This window comes from Anopheles moucheti, chromosome 2, assembly GCF_943734755.1.
Source record: "Anopheles moucheti chromosome 2, idAnoMoucSN_F20_07, whole genome shotgun sequence".
In the NCBI taxonomy this organism is placed as follows: domain Eukaryota; kingdom Metazoa; phylum Arthropoda; class Insecta; order Diptera; family Culicidae; genus Anopheles; species Anopheles moucheti.
The window spans coordinates 28,140,092-28,162,006 of NC_069140.1; the positions used below are offsets into that span (position 1 = coordinate 28,140,092).

A 21,915-nucleotide genomic window follows, 5' to 3' on the forward strand; every position below is an offset into this window, starting at 1 on the left:
AACTTTGTGTGTGGTTTTTGTTACTGTTTTTTTATTGTTTGCCTTATGTACAGTACAGCTATGTACAGTAGAAAAAAAAAAACAAATAAAAACATAATGCAGTTCATAAACATATCCTTCCAGGATAAATGGTGAAAAAAATGAAAGCATAGATTATTTTTTAATATAATTAGTAAAACATGGTATAAAATATATTCCTGTGATAAATAGCATACACGATAATGGAAATAAAAAATACATTCGCTCAGCGGAGTATACAAACTACTAGATTCTGAACATTCGTGCCGGTTTCCATCAACCTATTGGTCCATCCTAAGGGGGTGGGTGGTGAAGGATGTGAAGAATTTATTCGATAATCAGCTCATAACGCTCCACTTCCGCACACATGCTATTGAAGCTGTCAACAAACTGCTTGAACTTCTTTGTCTGTTGGAATGAAATACCGAGCAAAAAAAAATAAGCTCAATTAATGACAGGATTAATATATTTTTTTTCTATAGATCATAAACATTACCTGTTCTACTTTACGTTGAGCTTTACGTTTAATGGGCTGTTTCTTTCGCTTCGCCACGTCCGTTTCTGAGTCTGAGCTCAACTCTTGTGGTGGAGCGTTCTCCTCATCCTCCTCACTGTCGTCGTCCAGTCCCAGATTCGCTAGGTAAATGTTCTTCTTTTTGCGCCGCGGTATGCGTGCGTATGTGCGTTGATGGGCCTAAAGGTGAAATGTAGAAAAAAGGACACAAAAAGAAACATAAATATTTTGATGCTTGACCACATTGTATTGCTTTGGAGTCTGGAGATGTTATATCAAAGGGGAACACATTTATGGGACTCATACCACTTGTTCGATTATAATTTCCCTGTATGCTTCGTCCACGTCTCCGTGAATCTTTTTGCTTTCACCTACATGAGTGTTAGTGTACAATTGCTATCCCTTCCTACTGTTCTCTCCACTCCCCTTAGCAAACAAAAAAATCAATAGTCAAAAAACCCATATAACAGTAAAATTAGTTGAAATAAACGCTAAACACTTACGGAGTTGTTTAACCATTCCGGTCGGTCCGGCGTATCGAACAATGCGACATCGGGCACATTGTTTTGCGCACTGTGGTGGTCATTTTGCTCTGCTGTTGCAGCTGGTTCAGTGATCGGTTCGATCGTCGACACATCGGGTGCCTCAACATCAGAAGGCTGCACAGACGTCGACGCCGAGGTGGATCCTGTTCCAGCAGGGAGTGGTGTAGATGCAATGAATTCACGCAACGTATGTGGTCGTTTTGTTGGACTGCCAAACACGCGTAACTTTGTTGTGGGAAACCGTGTCGGTCCGCTAGATCGGTTCTGCTGTTTGGGTTGTGTTCGGAAAAAGGGTCGCGTGGGAAGCAACTGCTTCATGTTACACAATCTTCGCTGAAGCGTTTCGTGCGAAATGTTAAGCGGCATGGGAAGTGTAACCTGAGCGGTTGATGTGTCTTTCACACTATCGCCATCATCAAATCCAAAGCAGTTCTGTGCATTATCTACCGCTTCCGTACTATCATCGTTGCTGTTGTGGGAAATATTGTCGTCATTATTGGCGCACTCGTTATGCGCGGTTTCGTCGTTAATTTCTACCACACTTCCAACGGACGCTTCTGAGAGTTGGCCCGGTGTGGGTTTTTGCGGGACATTCTCAATGTCTTTTTGTTGTCGGTTGTCGCTGATTTGGATAGATTCATTCTCCTTGTCATACCGTAGCTCCCGGCGGATATTGTTCTGGCCGGTTGTCGGATTTTGGGCCAGCGGAGACATCAATGGGCTGGTACGCTGTGGAAGTGGCACCACATTCAAAGGCATCAAAGGGTTCCGTTTCGCATTGTTACCGCGTTCGGGCAGAATTACGACATCTTTAGGCGGTTGGGATGTTGTTGCTTTATGCCAGTTCGTCATTGGACCGTTTTCATCACATTGCTGACCTGTGTCAGTTGCCTCAAACGAGGATACTGAAGGTGGACGATTTTCAACGTCGGAATCATTCATAACCGACTGGAGCTGGTCGATCATGGAACGGAAATGATCGGTGCTAAGATTGAAATTGTTTAACGTACGTTGCTGTTCGAGCGATAGCGGCGAAGGACAGGCCAACGCACGATTCTCAGACTGTTCAACTGTTCTCTGTAGATTGTTGATAATTCGCATCGATCGGTTAAACGCATTCATCGAACGATCGTACCATTTCTTCAGCTTCAGGCATGCCAGCCGCATCGTTTGGCTTTGTTTCGGCGTTGCCCGATTCTTTTTGCTCATGCGAATAGCTTTGATCAATTTCTGGCTCATTTCGCTCGTCGCTTTCAGCTCTAAGTACATTTGCTCGAACTCGCGCAAGTCTTTATCGCTCACAATGCCTTCGGAGGACTGCTGTTCGTGTAAGCTAGATTTGGCAACGTTTTCTGGTACTGGTGGTACGATCGTTTCAGTTCCTTCATTTGGCGACTTTCGTCGTTCCGTAATGAAAGCGGATGTTCGAACGGGGATGTTGTTGTTTTCGGTTGCAAAACTTTCATACGAAGGAAGCATCTCTTTCGTTCGATGTGTATAGCTCGTTCTGGGAACGATTATTTCATCTTGCAGGCGCCAAGGTGATGCAGGCTTTTGTGCAGCTGTTACGTTGGGTTTACTGTTGAACGGAGTAGACGTGAGAGGAAGTGATGGCTGCGCTGCTTTAAGTCGGTCCACCGTAGGGTTGCCGATACGAGTGACTTTCACTGAAGCGGTATTTTCATCATAGGGAAGCTCAGTAATATCTAGATGTTGGGGTTCTGCAACAGGTAAAGCTACCACAGGTGGTGTATTGGGAATTTCCATGTTAATTTTATAATCCACCGTTTCGGGTTGTTTTATGGGTCCGCCTCCCAGCTTTTTAATAACTTTCCCCAACGCTTTTGCGTTACACCCGAATGGGTTGAGCTGTTTCGGTGGTTTCGCCTTGGGTTTGGCAGCAGCAACTTTGTTTTTTACCGATGTTGCCGACGTTTTCTGGACCGTTTTGTGTTTAGGTTTCTTAGTGGTTTTATTCGATGCGATGGAAATGCCACTGTTCTGAGAAGACGATAGAAATTCATACACATCATCGTTCTCTTCGTCCTCGTGCTCAATTAGTTTCGGCAATGATGGTTGAATCGTCGGATGAGACTTTTTAAATCTGTCTAACTGAGCTGTGGGAGCAGTTTTGGGAACAGCAAGATGGGCTAGTGAATTTCGGTCAGGCAAGGGTGGAGATTCCGGAACTTCGATGATTGGGGACGAGATCACAATTTTGGGTTTAGACACAGTTGATCTTGCCTTGGTTAGTAAATTTCTTTCAACCTTAATGCGGCTGTTTGGGCACCATCTGATTCCGTTTGAAGAACTTAGTAAAACTCTGCTATTCTGCATCGAGTTTTCATACTTGAGACGCTTTAAATCAGCCTCCGGTAGAGCCGAAGCAATGCGTTTGATGGAAACAATTAGAATTTTAAACGCATTGTTGTTCAATTGAGCCAACAAACGATTCGAACCCGAAGTTCCAGTATTGATGCTTTGTTCCCCAGCAGCCTTGCTGGCAGTGGCGGCTTTCGTTGTTTGTGTTACATCCGCTAATTCGACATCACTTTTCATGCCGATACTGGACTCGTCTAAATGTATGATCGAATGTAAGTCTGCAGGAGCAATATTTACGGCGATGTTTCGCTTCTCAACCAAGGATTCATGTCTGCTGATGCTTCTTGTTCGCCGGGAACTGGTTCGTCGAGTTACATAGCTGTTCGGTTCTGTCGATGGTATATTACTCTGTCCAGACAAGGACTGTTTTCCGGTGATATCTTTATTCGGGACATTGCAAATGATGTTGTTGGCGCCTGAAAGGAGAAAAAAACATCTGATAAGTTAGAGAGCAATGCCATACCTCAGTTACAAATAGCTTCTAACCTTTTATTTGCTTCGTGAGATGCTGCAGTTGTGAGTTTGGTGAAAATATATCTGTCAGCAGTACTCTGCAGACCATCAATCTACGCTGTACATTGGGTAGAATGATGCATTTGCCTACATCTTTTTTCCCGAGCTTGGTTTTTTGGGATCTGCGTGACGTTACGCCTGGTGCTAAGTTATCACTAATCGAAGCTGATGAACGCCGCCTTGTACGTCTTGCGATCGAATTCGACGAGTTATTGCTCCCCACGGTATTTGCAACGGTTGACGGCATTTTGAACTAAAAACGAATGTTGACCGTAAAGTGCGCATACACACACATACATCCGGCACAAAACAACGCTTCGGAGAAGCACTCTCAATTTAACGTATCAAAACCCGTAGAACTGTAGGTAGAATGCACTGCACTGCTGGCCAATTGAAATGGTTCACTTTTGTAAACACGTAAAAATAAAGATATCAAAAATAAATTGTAAACTCATTGAAAATTACGCAGCGCAAACTCTCGCACTTGTTGGCGTCTGAAATGTTTGTGGTAAATGAAGTGCGAATCAAATTTGACAGTTAATGCACACTGGGATGGAACGTTGATCATTTCGGTCAAATTTTGAACAAATTGCAGCTCGCTATTGAGTTTTGGACAGGAGAAATGTGAAGTTTCGCCAATAGTTTCAATTGCATACGAGCAGGGGTAATGCTTGGAGAGTTTGTAGCGCCATCTGTGAACTAACTGGATGTACTGTGAGCGGAAGTTTTGATTTACCCGTTACTGTCGAAATATTTTATGCGTTGCGTACAAAACTTATCCTTAAATTTTTTTAGAAAAATATTTATGTTAGATATTTCTGTATATATATACTGTTGTTTTTATTAATAAAAAACTAAGCATTCAATTTCATTGTTAGATGAGTTGTACTGCGAAAAATATATTATCCACTTCTTCTTAAGCGAGCAAGGGCCTTAGTGAATCGTATAAAGTTATACAAATACTTAATATATGTACATATGTACATATGATGGAAGGGCAACCATGTTCACACCATATCGACCGTCTCATACAAATGATCCCTTTTGTCCGGCTTGCTACATTTCCTTCCGTGAAGTCGTTGCAGGTGTGGTTCGTAAGCGTTGGTAGCAGCGGGTATTTGCACCAGCGACTTTTCCTCGGAGTGATGCCTTGCGCGTAATACATTTAACACTACCCAGCCTAGCAGAGGAACAACCGCCAGCGCAATCGGTATTAGAAACAGCACCATAAGCCCTACGTATCGTCCGCCAGACTCCTGCACCGGTACCCCGTTGGGATGCACAAGATTGACGTACGCATCGGCCATGCTGACACCGACATAATTAATGCCGACGCACACGTATATCCCGATGTCGCGCTCGGACGCATTGTACAGGATCAACTTGCTCAGATAGATATCGTACGACAGGAGCTTTTCGCCGGCCGACGGTAGCAGCTCGTAGGAATTCTCCAAATAGCGGATCGATTTGTTCTGATTGAAGTTGTGCTCCCCGAGCGGTTTGTTGATACGCCGGAACCACTTAATGGTGGGTTGCACCTTGCTGCGCACCAGACACTGCAGTACGATTTGCGTGTCAATAATGGCCGTCGTATTGGCGGGCAGATTGTCCAACAGTTCGGGTGCCGGGATTGACTCATCGAGCGGCCACTCTGCGAAAGAGGAAGAAAGGAAAGGGTGCGCATTGTTTGTCAATGATCCGGGGGGTGGTGATGGTGTTTGTTCGAACTCGTTCTTGCACCTACTTGTCACCACCAGTTCGAACGTTCGCACGAGCTGTATGTCTAGCTGGGTTCGATTGTCCGTCCGGTAGGGATGTATCGTGCAGCGGTACAGTCCGGCATCCGTGTCCGAAACGTTGTGTATGGTCAGCGTGACCCTGCATGGTTTATTATCGCACTCGAGCGGATGCCAATCGAGCGTGTCCAGGATGGCAGGGTTACTGCATGTCATGTGCTGAAAGCCACCACCACCGCACGGCTGCGGGATGCGTGACAAAAAAAAGCGGCCACCAAGATAGATTATTACCGTGCACGAACAACGAATAAGTAACGCACCTTAAAGTACCACTGTACGTCGGAGGAGTTCATATGATCCGCATGATGCTCCTTGATACCGCACCTAAGGCGAGTGTCCGCACCGGCAATACATTGTTGCAGCTTGGGTACTGGAAGGCGTCGGATACGGGAAATAACCAGATGCAGAAGGGTGCAGTTAGTAGAAGCAGATCGAGTTATTGATTTTCCATTACCTACTCTCAACATCGGCCGCTGCCGGTCTGCTATCAACGGTAAACGAATGCTGTGGCGTGCAGGTCAGTAGTAGTACAAAAAACACTGCACCGGGATGCAGCTTGGCGTACGTGGGCATCCAGTTCATGACCGCACTCGATGAAACGTTTCCATTCGCAGGTTATACATCTTTCAACATGGGAATTCTTCCGTGCCAGTTTACCAGAAGCTGTGGTTTACTGAAACGAAGTCAGATGATATGTGTATTTGTAAGTGTGTATGTGTGCGAGAGAGAGAGAGAGAGCGAGAAAGAAAATTAAACAAGATCCGGAAGCAAGCAACCATAGTAACCACAGCGGTAGTCTCTTCTGTGGAACTTTTTCTATCCATCCATCCATCGATACCGTTTCATCAGCACGTGGTCACTGGTCTTCGATCGCGAAGGAATCCAAGCAGAGCGTTTATTTCGCGTCGAAATGGCGTAAGTTTTATTGTGTGGGTTTGTTTTTCCATTTTTTTATTTTTTTCCGCAAGCATCAGCACCCATTTGGTAATCAAAATATGTGAGAAACATTTATCACTCAATCGTCGCTGGCTGGCAAAAGTAAACATACTCTCTTTTCAACACTTTCTCCACTGTATGGGTCTTAGAATCATGTTCTTAGGTCATGTATAAGAGAATTCCCACCCCCAGGTGGTTTTACGTCTTTTACTTAACCACACAAAACTACCTCGGGTTCGGGTTTTGTAACTGTTGCTTCATCCTTGTGGAGAGCCTCACAGAATTTCACGGAATTGGTCATCCGATGTGATTCTTATCAAGTGATCAGTTCATTAGAACCGTCGTTGGAATTATTGTCAGTGTGCTTCATTTGCATAGAATTTTAAAGTTTTTAGTAACTATTTGTACATCATGTTCTGAGAAGTTTGGCCAACAATTTGTTGAAGGTCTGCTACACCCTCCCCGAAATCAGCGCATCTGCGTCAAGGATGATTGTTATGCAAAGATGCGGCAAAAAGCAGAGAATTCCATTTAATTGGACAAGTTTTCTGCTTTTGCGAATTTGAAAGTAATTCCAATCCGTTTCCACGCTTCCAAACCGAGACAATTTCTCTACTTAAAAGACATCCGAAAAGCGTTACTCGAACTAGAGACTGTATGAGATATTTATAGCATCAGTACTAACAAACACTTCCTAGACGTTGACTTTGAAAGTTGATAAACAACTCAGAATCGTAATTCTGAACTATGGGTGTTATTGCGCTGTGCTTTGGATTTGCCGAACTTCGGTGGGATAGTGATGTGATGAGATTGAAACCGGACAACCTGTTTAGAATTTGTTGACGTGATGCCACTACGAACACTAAGCAAAAGAAGAGCCTGATATTTTCGATTTTATGAATTGACAATTTAATCGTACTACATATTGTGAGAAAATCTTCACCTTAGTTGACTCCACGACACATGATTGGAGATGATCCAGCCAAGACATGATTCCAGCCACAATTGAAGGACTCAATTTCTTACAAAAGCATCATGTGCATGAGGTACTCAGTAATTTAATAATGATTTTTCTCTTGCGCACTATAACGACCCTCATTAATATGTTTTTTTTTTTATATTCATAAATAATAAAATCCTTTAAACCATGATTAGCAATATACTTCACGACCAAAGCAGAGAAGATAAACATTACTAAAAGGTTTGAAGAACCGGTCTTCCGTTATCGAAACGAACTGGAGTTGGTGTGTAACAGTAAGGAGAGAAGAAAAAAAAACAAACAAAGAGAATGACATAACCGGCCAAGTCTACACTCCGAGGAAATCATTCCTTAAGACGTTTCCCGTCTACCCGGCAAAGTGAAGGTGGGCAAAGTAATCCAAACAGCTCCATAAGCACCATTATTTCTCATTCAAATAATGCGAGTAAATTCATTTGAAACGACATTTTCCGGTTTGCCTGTGCCGTGGCCGTACGGCGAACGCGGACAAGTTGCACCAAACCTCGTCCAGCCGGATTTAGTATCTTTACCGCGCAACGAAGACGATGCTCAAGCAGAAGTGTTCTTGGGCAATTGTTATGTTTCGCATCCCTTCTTTGCATCCGGAATCCGGACGCCCTGGGCTGGTGGAAGAAACGGACATGAAGGAAAAGAACTGGGGTTCCCCGAGAAAAGGGGTTATTTTGCTTGCACTTGAACTAGTTGGACTGTTGGTCCATAAATCAAACACTTGTTTCCTATGGTAGCACCATTCCGGCCACGGGGAGAGGAGCAGGGTAGGATGGTGGGGGCTCTCACTCATACCGTCCCACCTGCGAAAGCTCCCATCTACGGGGAAATCATTATTTATATGCGATTCGCGCAAGCTTTTCACGCGTTGGACAGGATTTGTTGCCACGTCCATACCGTTCCAAAACCCCAGACGCATCCTACGCCAAGGTCAGTCGCGTGGAAAAGCGTAAGTAAAGTTCTGGTCGTACCATTAGTCGGTAGGCGAACGGCGCGAGGCGCCCAGTGAGACAAATGCTAAAGATGCGAACAGGAACTACTACTTTCGCGCACATTATCTCACCGTTTTGCCACTAACCGCTTTCATTCCCTCAACTGCTGCTACTTAGAATACTAATACTGACTGGATGGAAGTATGCGCTTCACGGACCGGTGCGGAGTTCGTGGCAGAGAGTTGGCCGTGGAGTAAATTTAAAGTACAAGCAGGGAGGTCTTTCTCCGGGTTCAGGTGCAGTGAACGCTTCAGTTATAAAGCGGTGGGATTTTTGAAGTATATTTCATACTTCCACTCTATCTTCTAGCGTGTGGAAGTTTGAAGTTTTTGAACTGAATGAATAGCATGGCAAACAGAGTGCGATAATTTAGAAAATCTTACACTTACTACGCATTTCGCGTGAGTTAGCGCAATTGTTTTGCAATTGTTTCATTCTAAATAAAAGTTGGGATTGGAGCCGTCATTTAGCCGTCACTTTCACTGCAGCTAGCTCTGTGAACTTTTGAACTACTCTGTGATTGCCTCTCCTTCGTCGTTCTTAAACAAAATCCAAGCATAATGTAACGTAATATCAACGACATTGCTGCATGGTGCTAGTGCTTTGCCCAATTCCCAAGAATTTGCAACTGTAGCTCAACGTGCAGCCAAGTAGGTGGAAAGATACGGCCAACGCTTCCAGAACGCTGCTTCATAAAACACTCAACAAATCTTTACCATCGATAAGAGGAAAAGCGTTTGTCCGTAGGTTTTCCTCACACATGGCATCCATTCGCTTCGGGTCAAAACCCATTCCCACGCCACGAAGGAAAATTTATTGCAAAAACCTAAACTATTCATTCGTACAAAAGCACCGAGCACATTTCTTCTTCGCAAAGGGAGAATAACGTTTGAAGTGTTTTGCCCACTGTCCCCAACCCGGTAACGGTAGCGTTTTTGGTACCGGGGTGGTGATAGATGAGAGCACTGCGTCAGGAGTTTTGCTATACTTTGAGTTATCGTATGACTCACAAAGCACACCCATAAATCAGTAACTTCGACGTTTCAATTGACGTGGAACAGCTGGAGATGAAATTTTGCCCTCCTCTCACCGCTTTTTCTGTTTTTTTTTTGTTACGGACACAACCATGTAAATACACTCTTTCCCTGCACCGTATGTGTGTGCCGTTTAGTATCTTGAGATTGTTTAGACGATGTTTTCGTTGTTGCATGCTGTGCTGCTGTAAAAATGCATCCTGCAAGAAGCACTGAAGGGGAAAGAAGTTTTCTCGAAGGTTAAGATCGTGCAATGCTTAAGAAGAAGCACCCAGGTTCAAGTCAAGGGAAAACATTCAAATCAAGCATGGAAAGGTTACTGCTGAGCAGTAACACTTTCATCGATTCATTGTCTTATGAAGTGTGCTGGTTGAGAGTGGGGGAGGAGGTTTTTTTTTGTTCCTCAAGAACTCTCAAGAAGCTTGGAGCTAGAACTTTCTCGAAGAAAACCGAAACCTTTGCCAGCGAGCTTTACGAGACTTTTGCCATTGCGCCGTAACGTTCGGTTGGGGTTCAGTGAATTTTGTATGGGTTTGGAATTAGCTAATTTAACACAAATGCTCAAATGGCATTCGGGTGGATAGCAAGCCGGCGGGACGGTTGTATAAACATTGGTTTGAAAGAAAGTTTTTGGCAGAAGGACAAGGAACTTTTAGAGGGCAAAAAACAAAACAAAACAAAAAAAAAATCACAGAGCAGCAAACTCATGATTACCGCAACCCCGCAAATGTGTTCTTCTTCGATGACCATCACTTTGAGCACACAATTTGAATATTGAACCGCTCCGCCCGCCAAACCCAGTTTTCCACCGAAACCAAAACCGGTAGCCGTACATAAAATTGGTGGCAAATTTGTAAGATTTCTAATCTGTTGCTTTTGCTCGTACGGGGTACGGGCAAGGACATTTTGATTGCCGTTTTGCGATGCTGCCTACGTGGGAAAGGGGATACTAATGCGCTTGTAGCCGAGCGTTGGTCGTAAGCTGCTTATTGGGTGGTGGAGGTGGTGGTGGTGACTGAGATTTAGCGGTTCTATTCCCTGGTATGAATTGAGCTAAATACGGCCATTCCCGGCCGGCCCGAGGCTAAAGAACACCGAGCGGAACCGGGCTGCAGTGGGCAGTGGGTCCTGTGTGCTTTGGTAGAAGCGAGGCTTCTAGTGCGGCTAATAGCCGGCAGTGTTAGATTAGCTATTTCACTGTACGGAGCTTCGGCAACGATGAATGGAAGTGCTATTTTTATCGAACCGGGTAAGCTTCTAACTGTCTTAGCCGGAAATGGCACTTTGTGTGTTCGTAAAAATAGAACCGGCAAAGTGATGGTTAGTGATACGGTGGAGGTTAAATCAGTACGAGATAGTACGAGATCGCAAAATAGAAGCAATATTTTATACTCATCATGGTACAAAGCGAGTTTTTTTTATGTCTTTTGCAATATATCTTTGTGCGTTCAGCAAGTGAACAGTTTTTTTGTTTTATTATTAATTGTTCTACCAGTTTGGAAGTTCCAGCGTTCACTGGTAATGGATGCATTCCAGAATCTACGGAATGCTAGACTCCTTATTGAGAGGATCCTTATACAGGGGCAGATCATCCATATAGCGGATTAAACGTTCGCGGGAGGCTTCGAGCTTTAAAGGACTCCAAAAATCAGGATTTTCCCGAAATATCTAGTCCAATTAATGACAGACACCTGGAAGTTTGATGAGCCCAAATCTTGCAGCGAAACGATAAAAACAAATCTTGCCAGTTGATGTGAAATTGACTCATAGTGCAACTAGTGGTGGGGTCTTCAACTAACTTTCCGCTTAAGGCCCCCAAAGAGCATAAGCTTCGCCTTGTCCTTGTAGTAAAAGTTTTTTGAGATTATTTGGAGTTGGAGGTTCTACAGATAGTCCGAGGTTTTTATATCTAGCAGGAGAATCTGAGGTTTTATTTAGGAATGTCCAATTGCTAATTTGACAGTGCTGATTTCGGCATTCAAAAAAATAGATTAGACGGGATGATAGGATCGCTTATAATGTTATCCGTTTTAGACTGAGAATAATTATAATTAAGGGTATAATTATAAGGGTATTTTCCTTCGAAATCCTGTGGGTAATACGCGCTATTGCCCTTGTTTAGATACAAGTAATTAGCACTACTGTGCACTAGGTAGCACTAGGTGACCCGACGATACTCTGGCAATTACATCTCTGACGTGAAGATCAGTAGGCCAATACCTCCCACATATAGGACCAATGCTATTATTGCCAGAGATCAAAGGAAACCAACTAATCAGCAATCTGGGACTTCAAGGATGCCCACCTCCCGATGGGATTAGAGAAGGCACTACTTCTTCAGTTACTTCAAGGTCTTGGCGGGTTCAGCATGAGGCCCCTGGAACTCTCTTGATCGTGTCCTGTCGTCTGGCAATACATTATTCCGACCTTTTTGGCAGAGTTATTAATGCCATCACTCCAGCAACCAGGTCAACTAGGACCTAGCACGACTCTTCTGTCCACCTGGAGAGCTATAAATCACTTTTACGAATACATCGGCAAGACATACATACAGGACGTGTGTATGTACATCTTATTTACAGTATAGTACCATTTTCATCTAGACTAGCATGTTGAATTGCGCTGATCGTACAGTGCATAAAGCTTAAGGTGTAATAATCCCACATTAAATTTATTCACCTAACAATAGAAGATTAAAAGCGAATCACAGGGGAACAGGAATTTTCATGGACATTGTTTAACTGCCTGGCTGTCACATGCCCCCAATCGGCTGAGCAGGAAATGTTGATGGCGTACCTAAAAAGACCACCAACACTAACGGGCACAATTTACAACGCAAACAAAACGCTTAAAGTCACAAACCAATGCTCATTCCATTTCATTATTTACCCGTTTACCCGAAGTTTACACATTGTAATAACGACGGCATTTCAGCACCAGTCACGCGCACGGCAGTGAACGGTGAACGGGAGCAGAAGTAATTAATAATTGATATTAAGAAACTTTCCGCAACGCAATGCACGAACGAACGGTGAATGCCGGTAGTATGCGTCCGCCATCAAGTGCTGCCGGTGAAATGTCAGCTGCATAATGGAAGAAGTTAAATAGTTGCTAATATTTTTCTCACCCACTGGCTCTGTTCTTTACTTTTCCGGGTTCTTTTTTATTCTACTTCCTGGAGAAACATTTTCATTGCATTGCATTCGGATCAGGCGAGTTGGGTGCTGGTCGCATGCAGCAGAAAGTGACTCTTGCGAAGGCATGCATTTCTGCACTGGCACAGATTGCATACATCGGAATCGGGTGGGTTTTTGGCTGGCACGATACAACATTTTTCCCTCTTTCCCGGAATGGCCAATGGGTGATGTGTAGTTGGAGATCCTTTCGTTGCGGAATTATGCCATTTTTTGCACTCCTTGCTCTCTCTCTCTCTCTCTCTCTCGGTCACGTGCAGTCTTGATAGCTTTGCTCAAACTTTAATTTATTTAATTATGTGCATCTATTGTTCGCATTTGCTGCTGGCACACGGCACTGCCGGCAGTCAGTCGGTTGTAACAACCGAGACAATGGTAGGTTAAGTGTTGTCAGCAGCAGAAGGTATCCCCTTTTTGCCAATCCGAATCAGACATTCGTGTTGCACTCTTCGCTTCCATCACTTGCCAACGTGGTCCCGTCCCGGATCGTTGTGCTTTATGTCGGTTGTATCTTCAGCTGGAGTGTGCAACTGTAAACTTCCTGCGCAAAACAGCATCAGAAGTTCAGATGCTGCAGTTTTTACTCTTTGCTGGCACAGTTTGAGAAGGAGAAATGATTTTTCCTTGCGCATTGGAAGAAAGTCTAAGAAAAGACCTTTCTTTCGATTCGTTGCGTTGTTGGAAAGTGTGAGTGGTAATTTATGACTTATTGCAACTGGGAATGTTGCTTACAATTCTTGATAAATCAATTGACAGGAGAATTACGATATTTGGAACATATTTTTTCCGATACGTAATGAAAGAAAGTTATACAGAATAGAATTCAGTAATAAAACTTATTTAAAATGTTTTCTTTTGGGAATTACACACAGTTTTGGTTGATATTATTAGTAACTATTAGCTTTTTCTAAATGTAATTAATTCCTTTTTTTCAGAATAATGATGATGTTCAGAAGGATTTTTGGTTCCGATATGTACGGAAGAATAATGCAAGAACTGAGAGTCTCCCTATCGTCTGTGAACGAATTAGACTACTAGATTTGCCAGACGGCAGTGGGCTGGCTATGTCATTGGAATGACACCGGACTACCAGACCCTTTAATTCTCTTGAGGCTCTACACATGGGCAGGGGAGATGTTTTGGATTCAAACTCAGGTGGAGTGATGGACAGCAAGGTCGAAATTAGATTGGCAGTCGATGGAACTACAAACGAACTGAACTACAAACAGTTCAGATTTAGAGAAGCTCTGCTTTATAAATTCAACGCGCATTTTTGCTTTCGGTTTGAATTAATTGGACGCCAGCCTCATTTCAGCCTCGAAATTCCCAGAAAGATGGGCATGGCAGCGTTATAGCTAATCTTAATGAGAATCTTCAGGAATAATAACTGCAGTATCAATGTGCAAGGATTTCCACAATGACTTCCGTGTCTCTATTCGAAATCGAACGTGGCATTCAAGGGCCTCCATGTATAGAAGGAGCTTTGGTTCATTTTGCAAAGTTTGGTTGACCATTAGGACAGCAGTACTATGTAACTGATTAGTGAGTCACATGTCACATCACTAAAAAAATGACAAATTAAGCTGTAAATTGCCAATTTCCATATCTACATCAAATATAATTTAAATCGCACTAATAATCTCTTATTCTTCAATTAATACCCGGTAATACTTCTTCCCGGTAATGCCGCGTAAATAATCTAATCTAAGAGTAATTGTAATCATAGCTTTCGTTCGTTCTTCATCGCTTAAATAAGCCTCCCTTCAATGCGATTAAAACCCCGCGGGCGTAAAACGATTGCCACATATCGATCGGCTTATGGGCAATAAATAACGAAAATCAATCCAAACCGCCGTACAACCGTTCGAAGACCCGTTCAATCGGTTGCAGTATGATGTGCCTCTAACCCAAACTTCCCTGAAGAAGGCTTATTGTACGGTTCATTAAATTTTATTGCGCCTAGCTTAGCGACCCGCGTTTGTGGACGCCAAGGGTGTGCGAAAGCAAACGGTTATAGTGAATATATCGGCCACAGCCCCAAGAAGTTTGGAGCCGAGGGGGGGAGCGAGGGGTTCCCTTACGCTTTGATAAGGCGAGGCGCACCACAGACACACGAACGCACGTTGTGTGCTGATAAGGGCAGTTCGAAACTTAGCTCGTATCAAAAAATCAACACAGGCCTACGTCCGATATATACCTTACCTTCTTCACGCCACACTGGGAACCAGGGCAGCCAACCGGGAGGATGTTTTGCGAGCGCTCTAAGCTGAGCCTGCACCACCGGCACGATAAGAGGTCGTCCGGGGTGCTTGTTGTGGAAGCGATAGTGTTCCACGGTTCCGTTCGTGTTTTTTTTTCTCGGTGCTTCTGGTGCCGTGATGAAGATATTTTACTGTCCGTGCTAATTACTACACTGAATTGAACTGCTTTTCGTACTGAAATTTCCACGCTTCCGACCTACATTGTATTGCAGTTGAACGAGGCTTCCGTTTGATTGCCGATTTTTGCTTCCTGGTGACGATTTGTGACTGTTATCGGTGATGAGGTCAGTCAAAGGTTTCCGCAAATTTTCACACAATTGAAGCATGCGGTTAAATAAAAAGATAAATTATCAACCTCTCCTTTCCACTAACATTTTCTGGTGGTGTAACTCTTATCGTTGTTGATGCGATTTCCACTGCGCATAGTATACTGCGTTCTGTTTTTCACATCACACTGTCACTTCTCTAACGGTCGATTTAATTTAGCTATCCTTCAAACACTTAACGATCCAATATTAAGCAATAATTAAACACAAAAAAAAGGATAAGACAATCATAAAGTAGCACACTTGATTGTGGTAAAGCACGGCACTCTAGCACGCATCGATCGCAGGTTCAATAAACCGATCCCAGAGTGTGCACTGTCCACACTGCACCGGGTAGGTGTCCATCGTCCGTACGGATCGGCGGTTAAAATTAGACTGGAAAATGTGTAAACACACCGGTATCACCGCGCACTTTATTGTTATTGACTGGGAAACCACCCCGTGTGGCTCGATGCCGTGCCCGGGCCACCCACCACCGTTTAGCCGCGACAAAACCCATCACCGTGACCGTGTATTGGTGAAGCGTAAATTCACCCACCTGTAGCAGGGCGTAGCAGTGTTCGATACGCGATACGGCCCTTCCACCGTCCGTATGTGTGGGGCTGAAGGTTTTCTGGTATGGTTCAGATAAATAATAAACCCCTGCCCGGTGCAAGGGAGGTCCGGGGGACGATAAGGGGTAATACATGGCACACACACACAGCCACGGAGAAAGAAAGCGCAAGGGATGGGATGCGTCATCTTTTGACACGGTGGAAAACGTAAACAACGCGCGTTCACACTCATCCACGTTGCCTGGTTCTGGTTCGTACAGCGCTAAACTCAAGGTTGGGTGCCCGTTGTTACGATACGCGGCCACAATGTGCGTTCCGTTTGGGTGTCGGAGAGCTGTATATTCTTTTTTTTCTTTTCGCGCGCGTAAACATCGTGGCCAGCCACCAGGTTTTGGAGCGCACATGCCAACGGTTTGCGGCGTGATGCTTCGGTCGAAAATGTTTGTTTGTGCGAAGAAATTGAGATATGATTTGAGGGATTTCTTTTATTTTTGGGTTTGAATGTATATTTTGCTAGTAGCATAAGTAAATAAGTAAATTATATGTTTTGTATTTTTCTCCTTTTGTTAGTATACACGCTGATGTTTAAGTGTTTTATGTATATTTATGTATGTAAAATTTTGTAACTCTTCTCTCTCTTCGCTTCGGGAATTTCAATTCTCGGTCCAAAGTTCTTGCATTTATATTAGTAAACTACTTTTTGATCGAATTTTCATCCACATCCGCAATTAAAATGGAAAAAATGGAAAAGGAAATTCGGCCCTGTTTGAGGTTCGAACCCCTGCCACAGGGGGCGCGATGTTCGTTCGTGCATTGAACCAGCTGTCCTGTTTAATCGTCCCGAAGCACATCACGCAGAAAAAATAACATATTTATCTTATTGCATTTCGATAGTACACAGTCCCGTTGCCACGCGTGCCATTCTTGAAAGGTCGTAAACATTCCAAAATGAATCATAAAACCGTCAGTGCCATTGCATCAAAATGTGTGTTTCGGGTAGACTGTACGCAACACCGTCCTGTTCGTCCCTCCCCCGACGGCTGACAATAATTCTCACCCGAATGGCGTACAATAAAAAGATTAATACTTAAGCACGGGTCATCGTTATCTTTAAATGGTACGCCAATCCGCTGGTTTGGCGGAAGCAGCGACAGCACGACGCAGCAGAAAAGATGCGACCGTGAACCGTGGCAAGAAAAAAAACAAACGCCGTCCGCTGCTGTCTATCACGACGCTCATCGCTAGATAGTGGAATGTGGCCCTGATTATAGGACAGTTTTTTGGGGTAGCAGGAGCAAGAAGCGAGCTTTTGGCCCCGCTTTCTCCGCGGGGGATTCAACGGCGCCAACAATCGGAATGATTACGGGTTTTGTGGAATGCTCGATGACCGTTGCCATTTGGAGGGGAGGGGATGGGAGAAATACCCTGGAATGCGGTACGGCATCGTGTCTGCCGCTAGTTTGAAGATCCTTCGAACCGTATTGTAGCTGTCAGTGTCCTTTGTATGCGTTTGGCGACAAGCGTTCGTGGAATTAGTCCTCCAGCAAAGCGGTCGGATGTTTCATTAGACAACCTCGAGGGCAATAGTCATCGCCACCGTTGAAGGGTAATAATAGCAACCAAGCAAACATTCATTCTCCGATAACTCCGGGGTGGTTTTGGCATCATTCTAACCGTCAAATTGTTTGTAATATTTTGTGAATGCTGTGGTGAATTGGGAAGAGATTTTGCGCAAGCTCAGGAGGAGAAATTATCCGCACAAAATAGTAGCTAAATCGAAGTAGCAAGAAGTTCACCAGTTTTATTAATAATGTGCCTTGAAATGTTTCATTTACTGAAAAAATAAAATAGAGCAAATTTTGAAGTAAAGGATTGCATCATATAACATTATTTTAAGCATAATGATGAAATCTACTAAGGATGATATTACTAGACGTGCTTTTGACATCCATTTACAGGTCCGTATTATAAACAACACACAGCGAAAAAAAATCAACTCACCAGTAGCCTATATTGGCTGTATGAAGTAGGCAATTATGCTTTCATTGCTCCTGAGAGGCAATATAGAGTTTGGTGAACCTCTGCAATACGGACGGATGAAGGTTGTGCCGAACGTAGCTCCTACTCCAATAGAATAGTAGAAGAAGAAATCTGTATATAAGTGAATCTTACACTAATTCAGTATCCCTATATTATGTTAGCATGCTAATTAGAAGTAGTCTACCAATTTATAAATGTTATTTGTTATTTTGTTAGTATCTGTGTACCGAGTTAGTATTTAGTTTCGGGTATACCACTTAAGTGTCTCTCTACTGTTTTAGCAACTGTCTGTAAAATGTATATTTAGAATCTGTATATAATAGTGCTTCTTCGGCACAACAACCTGAAGAAGTCTAGGCCTGCCATTTACTAGAATTTACTAGTATATACTATTTAGTTTACTAAACATAATACTTTAGTTATTGTGTTGGTTTTTGTGTTACTTAGTTCCTAATTTAAAATCTGTATAACATTTTAGTATCTGATATAGTTTCTGTGTACAATTTCGTTTTAGTATTGCATCGTTACTATTGCTGTCATTTGTGAGAAAATATCCGCTTCTGGTACTGCTGTCGCTACTGTAGGGGTAGTCGGTGATTTCGTTGGCTCGGCGACAGCTTGGTGAGGATACTACTACAGTTCCATATTGAGATTTTGTATCGGTGGAAGTAAATTTAAAAGACGGAGGAACATTTGGACTTTTGCCATACGAAAATTGAAGGTACTCGCTCTAATCGCTGCCGAATTGAAACTCCCCTTGAAAACTCTCTCGATTTTCTTATGCTGTTCACTTCTACAGGACACATACATAAACGTACACACATCAGCAAAATATCGCTGCCTGCAACCTGTTTCCGATAAAAAATGATATTTTTCCTCCTACCCAATATTACGAACGAAGAATGTTCGGCATTTCCCATCCCCGAGCTAGTTCCTTCGCTATCTTCACTGAACCACACTGAACCGATAACACTGTTTCTGCTAGTAGATTAAAGAACGACGCTTAATTTAAAGGAAGCTTTGCCCTGCATGGTATGATTCCCCAAAAAGCAGGACTCATCTCATACATAATTGCTAGCTGCTCCCGAATGACATCTGCACTTGTACGGTGGAATTGGGGTTTTGCGTACACAGCGTACGTCGGAAAATGAAATTGCAATTTATCGTTGGGAAATCGAACAAATCCGCCCAATATCCTTACCGACGTTGGGGGGGGGGTTTTTACTCGATGGATCCATGTAAGATGTGGAGAGCACTGGAAAGTTTGTAGTTTTGCCGGCTAATAAAATCATTCCCACCGGACTGCTGCACACTGCTGGAGCAAACGGCAACTCGTTAGCTTGTGCGGTCAGCCTGAATTACATCATCGTCATCATTCGGTTAGGAGATTAAATGCGTGGGCATAATCCTCGCAGGCAATTGTGGAAATATTCTCCAGTCGAACTCTTTTCTCCTGAGGTGTCTGCCTGGTCGATTCAGGTTGTTTGATAATTGTTTAATGATAAAGAAGTATTTAGCCACAGAGAGAACGAAATTCAAGCATCGATCATAATAGACTGTTAGTGGCAAAGTGCTTACAAATATGCAACTCACCATTCCAAACATATGTGGACAAGCTTTCATTGTTGGAATTGTGTGGTCTTTTCATTTCCCTATTGGATTGTGTTGTTTTTTCCCTTTTTGAATGTTAATAGTTTTCTTCGGAAATCAACAACAACAAAAAAAACGGTGGACTGACACCGTGGGATTGCTTGCATTCGCACAAACGCTAGCGAATATACTGAAGGCATACAATAAAACCACGAGAAACCGACGGAAGGGACTGCCCCATGAGAACTGACCGTACGATGCGAGTTGATTCCCCGAGTTGGTCCCGTTTACCTTCACCGATTGCCTGGGAGGCGATACGTAGGCTGATGTGCCTCCTGATGTGCGATGTGGTTCTGACCTGTAATGTAAACCTTTTTTTGTTGCCCATGCCATTTTTTGTTGTTAATATTTTTTTTTTGCACAGCACTGTTACATTGTACGGTGCTGTGGGAACATTTTGCTAAAATGCCATTCTTGCTCTCCGGAAGCTCCGTTTCCGGTTGGTTGTTGCTTTTCCTTTAGTTGTTTTGTTTTTGTGCTTGGGAGTTGCGTTGGGCGATGTTTGTTTTTTTTTGTTTTTGTCTGTTTCACTTTGGTTTTATTAACATACAGCCACCATTTTGTGTATGTTTGCCGATACCGTTTGTAGCTTGGGAATGGTTGCCGGGAACGTTTCAACCATTTGTTCAGCGTTTTTTGCGTTTGATAGTGAAAAGGAAATAAGGAATATTTGGAAAAAAGTAATGAACATCATGCTGTATATGAAGCCTTTACGGTCATACCAGAAGCATGGAAAATACAAATCCCCATTTCATCAAAAGCTAAATTTCAAAGCTCCGATCATTTTGGTGGTTTGATAGCCTTATGCTTTGGAAAGGTTATCTGAGGTTCATTGGGTGAAAAGTATTCTTCTAATTGGTTTAGATGATTCGAAGCTACTGATTGGGGATTTAATACTGGAAACAAGAGATGAATACTATCACTATCGTATATTCGATTGTTGACCCAAAATAGACCTTTTGATCTGTTGTGATTCGCCATACACCCATCGGTACATTAGCTGTTGAGATTCTAATCCTAGTGCAATCAATTAACTTAATGTTTGACTGGTTTATTAAAATTTACAATTTATTTACTTATTTACAACTGGAGGAAAAATAAAATAACACTAAATGACTTCATAGTTTATTTTTGAAACGACAATGGAATTAATGAGTTGAAAGCTATTGTTCTTAATGCCCCTATAGAAACTTAAATATTTTACTTTAAAAAACTGTCATTTTGTTGAGGAAAATCTGGGTATTCGCTTGTTCAGCTGCATTTCCCCAACATTAAACGGCACTGAAATGCAAATAAATATGTTTCATTGATGTTTTCAATTACTCAATTAGCGGTTCTCCCCCTGCTTCCGGGGAAATGACTTCACATTGATAAACCCTCGCGCATGGTTACGATGTACCCGCCAATGGAAACTCATTCATCGCATCGTTCCACCTAGTGGTTTTTAATTTCATTCAGCTCGATCACATTTTCCGTCAACAGATCGACCAACACATCGAGCTTCACCTGCAGCATGTTGTTTTCCTGTTCGAGCGTTTTCATACGCCGCTTCATGCGCAGCAAATCGTCCGTCTGGTTGACGCCTGTACCGGATGTTGCAGTGCCGCCCGGAACCGGCTTCAGCCCATTCAACCAAACGCCATCGATGAAGCAGAGCTGCTTGTCGACCAGATTCAGCGTGATGGTTCGGAAGTCGTCCAAATCTTCGGCCGGCGGTGGACAGCCAATGTTGAGCCGCTGGGTGCGTGGTGGTGCGACTTTTGGGGCAAATTTCTTCTGAAAAATGGGCATCGTTGATGGGACGGTCTGGAAAAGGCACGGCGCAGGGAAGGAATTGAAGGACTTGTTGCTTGTTTTGCTGCAATTCTGGGAGTTACCTGTGGTGTTAATCTGTGGCGCTAATCTGTTGGAAGCGCTCGCTTTTGCCAGCTGTCAATAGGATGTGTGTAGCAGCGACTGACGTTACGAACAAAAGGGGTTAGCTTTTACCTGCTGTCAAACGCACTGGCACTGTTTGTGACAAGGCGCTTAGCAACGGTCGCCATACGAACACGCTACACGCTTCCGTTGCCATGGTGACGCTAGCAGAAACACACACAAAGTGTTAAATGAGCATACCCAAAAGTGTGCCTGTTTGACGTTCCGTGATGG

The 21,915-nt window shown here is 43.4% G+C and overlaps 3 protein-coding genes across 3 annotated transcripts; all 3 read right to left on the reverse strand.

Annotated features, from left to right (window-relative positions):
- Positions 1 to 105: 105 nt before the first annotated feature.
- On the reverse strand, positions 106 to 4,977 carry LOC128299493 (uncharacterized). Its single transcript, XM_053035479.1, has 5 exons — positions 4,957 to 4,977; positions 3,946 to 4,225; positions 1,036 to 3,875; positions 515 to 712; positions 106 to 426 (listed from the first exon to the last, which is right to left on the reverse strand). Exons 1-5 carry the CDS (start codon positions 4,975 to 4,977, stop codon positions 346 to 348), a joined length of 3,420 nt encoding a protein of 1,139 aa, XP_052891439.1. The 3' UTR covers positions 106 to 345.
- On the reverse strand, positions 4,834 to 15,808 carry LOC128297056 (fibroblast growth factor receptor-like 1). Its single transcript, XM_053032612.1, has 5 exons — positions 15,136 to 15,808; positions 6,227 to 6,441; positions 6,029 to 6,138; positions 5,717 to 5,951; positions 4,834 to 5,623 (listed from the first exon to the last, which is right to left on the reverse strand). The coding sequence occupies exons 2-5, from the start codon at positions 6,348 to 6,350 to the stop codon at positions 4,980 to 4,982; spliced, it is 1,113 nt and encodes a 370-aa protein (XP_052888572.1). The 5' UTR covers positions 6,351 to 6,441; positions 15,136 to 15,808; the 3' UTR covers positions 4,834 to 4,979.
- A 5,390-nt stretch (positions 15,809 to 21,198) lies between these two features.
- Positions 21,199 to 21,555, reverse strand: LOC128298566 (protein chibby homolog 1). The gene has a single exon (XM_053034333.1). The coding sequence runs from the start codon at positions 21,553 to 21,555 to the stop codon at positions 21,199 to 21,201; it is 357 nt and encodes a 118-aa protein (XP_052890293.1).
- Between the last annotated feature and the right edge of the window lie 360 nt (positions 21,556 to 21,915).

Bases quoted from the DNA above. Each gene is read 5' to 3' on its own strand.
- LOC128299493 (XM_053035479.1), bottom strand. From the start codon at position 4,977: ATGGTTGCCCTTCCATCATAT. The intron at 4,226-4,956 runs GTACATATGTAC...ATTCGTTTTTAG, and splicing joins TGGTTGCCCTTCCATCATAT to TTCAAAATGCCGTCAACCGT. The intron at 713-1,035 runs GTAAGTGTTTAG...TTTCACCTTTAG, and splicing joins CGGAATGGTTAAACAACTCC to GCCCATCAACGCACATACGC.
- LOC128297056 (XM_053032612.1), bottom strand. From the start codon at position 6,350: ATGAACTGGATGCCCACGTACGCCAAGCTGCATCCCGGTGCAGTGTTT. The intron at 6,139-6,226 runs GTAGGTAATGGA...GACGCCTTCCAG, and splicing joins GGCAGCGGCCGATGTTGAGA to TACCCAAGCTGCAACAATGT. The intron at 5,624-5,716 runs GTAGGTGCAAGA...CCTCTTTCGCAG, and splicing joins GTTCGAACTGGTGGTGACAA to AGTGGCCGCTCGATGAGTCA.
- LOC128298566 (XM_053034333.1), bottom strand. From the start codon at position 21,555: ATGCCCATTTTTCAGAAGAAATTTGCCCCAAAAGTCGCACCACCACGC.